Here is a 10,169-nt window from a genome sequence, read left to right on the forward strand (position 1 = left end):
CACTCCTCCACCCACCCACTCCTCCACCCACCCACTCCTCCACCCACCCATCCTCCACCCCACCCACTCCTCGACCCACCCACTCCTCCACCCACCCACTTCCTCCACCCACCCACTCTCCACCCACCCACCACTCCTCCACCCACCCACCCACTCCTCCACCCACCCACTCCTCGACCCACCACTCTCCACCCACCCACCCACTCCTCCACCCACCCACCCACTCCTCCACCCACCCACCCACTCCTCCACCCACCCACTCCTTCACCCACCCACCCACTCCCTCACCCACCCACTCCTCCACCCACCCACTCTCCACCCACCCACCCACTCCTCCACCCACCCACTCCTCCACCCACCCACCCACTCCTTCACCCACCCACTCCTCCACCCACCCACCCACTTCCTCCACCCACCCACTCCTTCACCCACCCACCCACTCCCTCACCCACCCACTCCTCCACCCACCCACTCCTCCACCCACCACCCACTCCTCCACCCACCCACTCCTTCACCCACCCACTCCTCCACCCACCGACCCACCCACTCCCTCACCCACCCACTCCTCCACCCACCCACCCACTCCTCCACCCCACCCACTTCCTTCACCCACCCACTCCTTCACCCACCGACCCACCCACTCCCTCACCCACCCACTCCTCCACCCACCCACCCACTCCTCCACCCACCCACCCACTCCTCCACCCACCCACTCCTTCACCCACCCACTCCCACCCACCCACTCCTCCACCCACCCACCCACTCCTCCACCCACCCACCCACTCCTCCACCCACCCACTCCTCCACCCACCCACTCCTCCACCCACCCACTCTCCACCCACCCACCCACTCCTCCACCCACCCACTCCTCCACCCACCCACCCACTCCTCCACCCACCCACCCACTCCTCCACCCACCCACTCCTTCACCCACCCACTCCTCCACCCACCCACTCCTCCACCCACCCACTCCTTCACCCACCCACTCCTCCACCCACCCACCCACTCGTTCACCCACCCACTCCTCCACCCACCCACTCCTCCACCCACCCACCCACTCCTCCACCCACCCACTCCTTCACCCACCCACTCCTTCACCCACCGACCCACCCACTCCCTCACCCACCCACTCCTCCACCCACCCACCCACTCCTCCACCCACCCACCCACTCCTCCACCCACCCACTCCTTCACCCACCCACTCCTCCACCCACCCACTCCTTCACCCACCCACTCCTCCACCCACCCACTCCTCCACCCACCCACCCACTCCTCCACCCACCCACTCCTTCACCCACCCACTCCTCCACCCACCCACCCACTCGTTCACCCACCCACTCCTCCACCCACCCACTCCTCCACCCACCCACTCCTTCACCCACCCACTCCTCCACCCACCCACTCCTCCACCACCCACTCCTCCACCCACCCACTCCTCCACCCACCCACCCACTCCTCCACCCACCCACCCACTCGTTCACCCACCCACTCCTTCACCCACCCACTCCTCCACCCCACCCACCCACTCCTCCACCCACCCACTCCTCCACCCACCCACCCACTCCTCCACCCACCCACTCCTCCACCCACCCACTCCTCCACCCACCCACTCCTCCACCCACCCACTCCTCCACCACCCACCCACTCCTCCACCCACCCACTCCTTCACCCACCCACCCACCACTCCCTCACCCACCCACTCCTCCACCCACCCACTCCTCCACCCACCACCCACTCCTCACCCACCCACACCACCCACCCACCCACCCACTCTTCACCCACCCACTCCTTCACCCACCCACTCCTCCACCCACCCACTCCTTCACCCACCCACTCCTTCACCCACCCACTCCTCCACCCACCCACTCCTCCACCCACCCACCCACTCCTCCACCCACCCACCCACTCCTCCACCCACCCACTCGTTCACCCACCCACTCCTCCACCCACCCACTCGTTCACCCACCCACTCCTCCACCCACCCACTCCTCCACCCACCCACTCGTTCACCCACCCACTCCTCCACCCACCCACTCCTCCACCCACCACTCCTTCACCCACCCACTCCTCCACCCACCCACTCCTCCACCCACCCACCCACTCCTCCACCCACCCACTCCTCCACCCACCCACTCCTCCACCCACCCACTCCTCCACCCACCCACCCACTCCTCCACCCACCCACTCCTTCACCCACCCACTCCTCCACCCACCCACTCCTCCACCCACCCACTCCTCCACCCACCCACCCACTCCTCCACCCACCCACTCCTCCACCCACCCACTCCTCCACCCACCCACCCACTCCTCCACCCACCCACTCCTTCACCCACCCACTCCTCCACCCACCCACTCCTCCACCCACCCACTCCTCCACCCACCCACTCCTCCACCCACCCACCCACTCCTCCACCCACCCACTCCTCCACCCACCCACTCCTCCACCCACCCACCCACTCCTCCACCCACCCACTCCTCCACCCACCCACCCACTCCTTCACCCACCCACCCACCCACTCCTCCACCCACCCACTCCTCCACCCACCCACTCCTCCACCCACCCACTCCTCCACCCACCCACCCACTCCTCCACCCACCCACTCCTCCACCCACCCACTCCTCCACCCACCCACCCACTCGTTCACCCACCGACCCACCCACTCCTCCACCCACCCACTCCTCCACCCACCCACTCCTCCACCCACCCACCCACTCCTTCACCCACCCACCCACCCACTCCCTCACCCACCCACTCCTCCACCCACTCCTCCACCCACCCACTCCTTCACCCACCCACCCACCCACTCCCTCACCCACCCACTCCTCCACCCACTCCTCCACCCACCCACTCCTCCACCCACCCACTCCTCCACCCACCCACCCACTCGTTCACCCACCCACTCCATCACCCACCCACTCCTCCACCCACCCACTCCTCCACCCACCCACCCACTCCTTCACCCCACCCACCCACTCCTCCACCCACCCACTCCTTCACCCACTCCTTCACCCACCCACTCCTTCACCCACTCCTTCACCCACCCACTCCTTCACCCACTCCTTCACCCACCCACTCCTTCACCCACTCCTTCACCCACCCACTCCTCCACCCACCCACCCACTCCTTCACCCACCCACCCACTCCTCCACCCACCCACTCCTTCACCCACTCCTTCACCCACCCACTCCTCCACCCACCCACCCACTCCTTCACCCACCCACCCACCCACTCCCTCACCCACCCACTCCTCCACCCACTCCTCCACCCACCCACTCCTTCACCCACCCACCCACCCACTCCCTCACCCACCCACTCCTCCACCCACTCCTCCACCCACCCACTCCTCCACCCACCCACTCCTCCACCCACCCACCCACTCGTTCACCCACCCACTCCATCACCCACCCACTCCTCCACCCACCCACTCCTTCACCCACCCACCCACTCCTCCACCCACCCACTCCTTCACCCACCCACCCACTCCTCCACCCACCCACTCCTCCACCCACCCACCCACTCGTTCACCCACCCACTCCATCACCCACCCACTCCTCCACCCACCCACTCCTCCACCCACCCACCCACTCCTCCACCCACCCACTCCTCCACCCACCCACCCACTCCTCCACCCACCCCTCCACCCACCCACACACTCACCCTCACACTCACCCACCCACTCACCCTCACCAACACCCACACTCACCCTCACTCTCACCCACACACTCACCCACACACTCACCCACTCACTCACACTCACCCTCACACTCACCCTCACACTCACCCACCCACTCACCCTCACCAACACCCACACTCACCCACACACTCACCCACACACTCACCCACTCACTCACACTCACCCACCCACACACTCACTCACACTCACCCACACACTCACCCACTCACTCACACCCACCCACTCACCCTCACCAACACCCACACTCACCCACTCACTCACACTCACCCACACACTCACACTCACCCACTCACACTCACCCACACACCCACACTCACCCTCACTCTCACCCACCCACTCACTCACACTCACCCACACACTCACCCTCACCCACACACTCACCCACACACTCACCCACTCACTCACACTCACCCACACACTCACACTCACCCTCACCCACACACTCACCCACACACTCACCCACACACTCACCCACTCACTCACCCACTCACACTCACCCACACACCCACACTCACCCTCACTCTCACCCACCCACTCACTCACACTCACCCACACACTCACACTCACCCACACACTCACCCACTCACTCACCCACACACTCACACTCACCAACACCCACACTCACCCACTCACTCACCCACTCACTCACACCCACACACTCACCCTCACCCACACACTCACCCTCACCCACCCACTCACCCACTCACCCACTCACTCACCCACACACTCACCCACACACCCACACTCACCCTCACTCTCACCCACACACTCACCCACCCACTCACCCACTCACTCACCCACACACTCACCCACCCACACACTCACCCACACTCACACTCACCCACACTCACACTCACCCACACACTCACCCACTCACTCACACCCACCCACTCACCCTCACCAACACCCACACTCACCCACTCACACTCACCCACACACTCACACTCACCCACTCACCCACACACCCACACTCACCCTCACTCTCACCCACACACTCACCCACACACTCACCCACTCACCCACTCACTCACCCACACACTCACACTCACCCTCACCCACACACTCACCCACACACTCACCCACCCACTCACCCACTCACACTCACCCACTCACACTCACCCACACACTCACCCTCACCCACACACTCACCCACACACTCACCCACCCACTCACCCACTCACACTCACCCACTCACACTCACCCACACACTCACCCTCACCCACACACTCACCCTCACCCACACACTCACCCACTCACTCACCCACACACTCACCCACTCACCCACACACTCACCCACCCACTCCTTCACCCACTCATCCTCCATGGTGAGGGGCTGGTGATCAGGGCTTAGGGAACTTTTGGATCACGATGACAATGGTAGTGGTGGCGGTTCTCAGGGACGGTGGGGGTGGTGGTGATGGTAAGGGAACGGTGATGGTGGTAAGGTGATGGTAAGGCGATGGTGATGGTGGTAAGGTGATGGTAAGGCGATGGTGATGATGTTACTTGGTTCTGGATGTTGCTTGGCTGAACCGAGTGAAAATGCTCGCAGAGCGATCAGGGGGTCAATTTGCCAGGACTGCCACACTCTTACCACTGGATTACCGTGGGCTCGCCAGGTTTACCGTGGGCTTACCACTGCCTTACCGTGGGTTCACCAGGATTACTGTGAGCTCACCAGGGTTACCGTGGGCTTACCAGGATTACCGTTAGCTTACCAGGATTACCGTGAGCTCACCAGGGTTACCGTGAGCTTGCCAGGATTACCGTGGACTTACCACTGACTTACTGAGGGCTCGCCAGGATTACCGTGCACTTACCACTGACTTACCGTGGGCTCGCCAGGTTTTTCCATGGACTTACCACTGTCTTACCGTGTGCTCACCAGGATTACCGTGGGCTTACCACTAGCTTACCGAGGGCTTACCAGACTTACTTGCCAGACTGACCGTGTGCTTGCCAGATTTTACCGTGGCCTTGCCGGACTCACCGTGCGGCTGACCGGACTCGCCGAGGACCTAGCCGACTCAAACCGTGGCCTTGCCGAATTCACTGTGGACTTACCGTGGACTTCCCGGACTCACCGTGGGTTTGCCGGATTCAACGTGGACTTGCCGAACTCACCGTGGACTTGCCGGAACCGCCCGTAGACTTTCTGCACTCACCGTGGACTTACCATGGACTTTATGGGCTTGCCGTGGGCTGACCGTGGGCTTGCCGGGCTCACTGTGGTCTTACCATGGGCTTACCGTGGGCTTGCCGGGCTCACCGTGGGCTCACCGTGGGCTCACCGCGGGCTTACGAGGCTCGCCAGCGGACTTTGCTGATGGTAGCCGACGCCGGGAGTTGAACTCGGCTTGCCGAAGGGATCGGGACGCAATGTCCCGATGTCTTCCCGGAGCCCTCCGGGGCCGCGAGATCTGCACCAAAGAGCCATACGCGCCGTGGTTGTTGTGGTTGTTGTGGTTGTTGTGGTTGTTGTTGCGGTTGTTGCGGTTGTTGTGGTGGTAGTTGTTGCGGTTGTTGTGGTGGCTGTTATGGTGATTGCTGCGATGGTGATGATTGCTGTGATGGTGATGATTGCTGTGATGGTGATTGACGTGGTGGTGATTGCTGTGATGGTGATGATTGCTGTGATGGTGATTGACGTGGTGGTGGTGGTGGTGGTGATGATAGCCATGATGATGATTGCTGTGATGGTGATTGCTGTGATGGTGATGATTGCTGTGATGGTGATTGATGTGGTGGTGGTGATGATAGCCATGATGGTGATTGCTATGATTGTAATTGCTTTGATGATGATTGCTATGATGGTGATTGCTGTGATGGTGATTGCTGTGATGATGATTCCTATGATGGTGATTGCTGTGATGATGATTGCTATGATGGTGATTGCTGTGATGATGATTGCTGTGATGATGATTGCTATGATGGTGATTGCTGTGATGGTGATTGCTGTGATGATGATTGCTGTGATGATGATTGCTATGATGGTGATTGCTGTGATGGTGATTGCTGTGATGATGATTGCTGTGATGGTGATTGCTGTGATGATGATTCCTATGATGGTGATTGCTGTGATGGTGATTGCTGTGATGATGATTGCTGTGATGGTGATTGCTGTGATGATGATTCCTATGATGGTGATTGCTGTGATGGTGATTGCTGTGATGATGATTCCTATGATGGTGATTGCTGTGATGATGATTCCTATGATGGTGATTGCTGTGATGATGATTGCTGTGATGATGATTGCTGTGATGGTGATTGCTATGATGGTGATTGCTGTGATGATGATTGCTGTGATGATGATTGCTATGATGGTGATTGCTGTGATGGTGATTGCTGTGATGATGATTGCTGTGATGATGATTGCTGTGATGGTGATTGATGTGATGGTGATTGCTGTGATGGTGATTGCTATGATGGTGATTGCTGTGATGGTGATTGCTGTGATGATGATTGCTATGATGGTGATTGCTGTGATGGTGATTGCTGTGATGGTGATTGCTGTGATGGTGATTGCTGTGATGGTGATTGATGTGATGGTGATTGCTCTGATGGTGATTGCTGTGATGGTGATTGCTGTGATGGTGATTGCTGTGATGGTGATTGCTGTGATGGTGATTGCTGTGATGGTGATTGCTATGATGGTGATTGCTGTGATGGTGATTGCTGTGATGGTGATTGCTGTGATGGTGATTGCTGTGATGGTGATTGCTATGATGGTGATTGCTGTGATGGTGATTGCTGTGATGGTGATTGCTGTGATGGTGATTGCTGTGATGGTGATTGATGTGATGGTGATTGCTCTGATGGTGATTGCTGTGATGGTGATTGCTGTGATGGTGATTGCTGTGATGGTGATTGCTGTGATGGTGATTGCTGTGATGGTGATTGCTGTGATGGTGATTGATGTGATGGTGATTGCTGTGATGATGATTGCTATGATGGTGATTGCTGTGATGGTGATTGCTGTGATGGTGATTGCTGTGATGGTGATTGCTGTGATGGTGATTGCTGTGATGGTGATTGCTGTGATGGTGATTGCTGTGATGGTGATTGCTGTGATGATGATTGCTATGATGGTGATTGCTGTGATGGTGATTGCTGTGATGGTGATTGCTGTGATGGTGATTGCTGTGATGGTGATTGCTGTGATGGTGATTGCTGTGATGGTGATTGCTGTGATGGTGATTGCTGTGATGGTGATTGCTGTGATGGTGATTGCTGTGATGGTGATTGCTGTGATGGTGATTGCTGTGATGGTGATTGCTATGATGGTGATTGCTGTGATGGTGATTGCTGTGATGGTGATTGCTGTGATGATGATTGCTATGATGGTGATTGCTGTGATGGTGATTGCTGTGATGGTGATTGCTGTGATGGTGATTGCTGTGATGGTGATTGCTGTGATGGTGATTGCTGTGATGGTGATTGCTGTGATGGTGATTGCTGTGATGGTGATTGCTATGATGGTGATTGCTGTGATGGTGATTGCTGTGATGGTGATTGCTGTGATGGTGATTGCTGTGATGATGATTGCTATGATGGTGATTGATGTGATGGTGATTGATGTGATGGTGATTGCTGTGATGGTGATTGCTATGATGGTGATTGCTGTGATGGTGATTGCTGTGATGGTGATTGCTGTGATGGTGATTGCTGTGATGGTGATTGATGTGATGGTGATTGCTGTGATGGTGATTGCTGTGATGGTGATTGCTGTGATGATGATTGCTATGATGGTGATTGCTGTGATGGTGATTGCTGTGATGGTGATTGCTGTGATGGTGATTGCTGTGATGATGATTGCTATGATGGTGATTGCTGTGATGGTGATTGCTGTGATGGTGATTGCTGTGATGGTGATTGATGTGATGGTGATTGCTGTGATGGTGATTGCTGTGATGGTGATTGCTGTGATGGTGATTGCTGTGATGGTGATTGATGTGATGGTGATTGCTGTGATGATGATTGCTATGATGGTGATTGCTGTGATGGTGATTGCTGTGATGGTGATTGCTGTGATGGTGATTGCTGTGATGGTGATTGCTGTGATGGTGATTGCTGTGATGGTGATTGCTGTGATGGTGATTGCTGTGATGATGATTGCTATGATGGTGATTGCTGTGATGGTGATTGCTGTGATGGTGATTGCTGTGATGGTGATTGCTATGATGGTGATTGATGTGATGGTGATTGCTGTGATGGTGATTGCTATGATGGTGATTGCTGTGATGGTGATTGCTGTGATGGTGATTGCTGTGATGGTGATTGATGTGATGGTCATTGCTGTGATGGTGATTGCTGTGATGGTGATTGCTGTGATGATGATTGCTATGATGGTGATTGCTGTGATGGTGATTGATGTGATGGTGATTGCTGTGATGATGATTGCTATGATGGTGATTGCTGTGATGGTGATTGCTGTGATGGTGATTGCTATGATGGTGATTGCTGTGATGGTGATTGATGTGATGGTGATTGCTGTGATGGTGATTGCTATGATGGTGATTGCTGTGATGGTGATTGCTGTGATGGTGATTGCTGTGATGGTGATTGCTGTGATGGTGATTGCTGTGATGGTGATTGCTGTGATGGTGATTGCTGTGATGGTGATTGCTGTGATGGTGATTGCTGTGATGGTGATTGCTGTGATGGTGATTGCTGTGATGGTGATTGATGTGATGGTGATTGCTGTGATGGTGATTGCTGTGATGGTGATTGCTGTGATGGTGATTGCTGTGATGGTGATTGCTGTGATGGTGATTGCTGTGATGGTGATTGCTGTGATGGTGATTGCTGTGATGGTGATTGATGTGATGGTGATTGCTGTGATGGTGATTGCTGTGATGGTGATTGCTGTGATGGTGATTGCTGTGATGGTGATTGCTGTGATGGTGATTGCTGTGATGGTGATTGCTATGATGGTGATTGCTGTGATGGTGATTGCTGTGATGGTGATTGCTGTGATGGTGATTGCTGTGATGGTGATTGCTATGATGGTGATTGCTGTGATGGTGATTGCTGTGATGGTGATTGCTGTGATGGTGATTGCTGTGATGGTGATTGCTATGATGGTGATTGCTATGATGGTGATTGCTGTGATGGTGATGATTGCTGCAATAGCATGGCTGTGACGGCAATGGTTAGGATGGTGGTGGATTTGGTTGTGTATGGCGATCATGATGCTGGTGGTGTTAGCGACAGTGATGGTGATGTTAGCGATGGTGATGGTGATGTTAGCGATGGTGACGGTGATGTTAGCGACGGTGATGGTGATGTTAGCGACGGTGACGGTGATGTTAGCGACGGTGACGGTGATGTTAGCGATGGTGATGGTGATGTTAGCGACGGTGATGGTGATGTTAGCGATGGTGATGTTAGCGACGGTGATGGTGATGTTAGCGATGGTGATGTTAGCGATGGTGATGGTGATGTTAGCGATGGTGACGGTGATGTTAGCGACGG

At 56.5% G+C, this 10,169-nt stretch overlaps 1 protein-coding gene across 1 annotated transcript in view; it reads left to right on the forward strand.

The window, feature by feature from the left end:
* The window catches only part of LOC144952383 (fragile X messenger ribonucleoprotein 1-like), a 41,009-nt gene extending 34,964 nt beyond the window's left edge, over positions 1-6,045 (forward strand). Inside the window, exon 6 of the mRNA XM_078882774.1 lies at positions 6,001-6,045. Within this exon, the coding sequence (XP_078738900.1) occupies positions 6,001-6,045 (45 nt within the window). The remainder of the gene's footprint in view (positions 1-6,000) is intronic.
* The last annotated feature ends 4,124 nt before the right edge of the window (positions 6,046-10,169 follow it).

Source organism: Lampetra fluviatilis, chromosome 67, assembly GCF_964198595.1.
Source record: "Lampetra fluviatilis chromosome 67, kcLamFluv1.1, whole genome shotgun sequence".
Lineage (NCBI taxonomy): Eukaryota > Metazoa > Chordata > Hyperoartia > Petromyzontiformes > Petromyzontidae > Lampetra > Lampetra fluviatilis.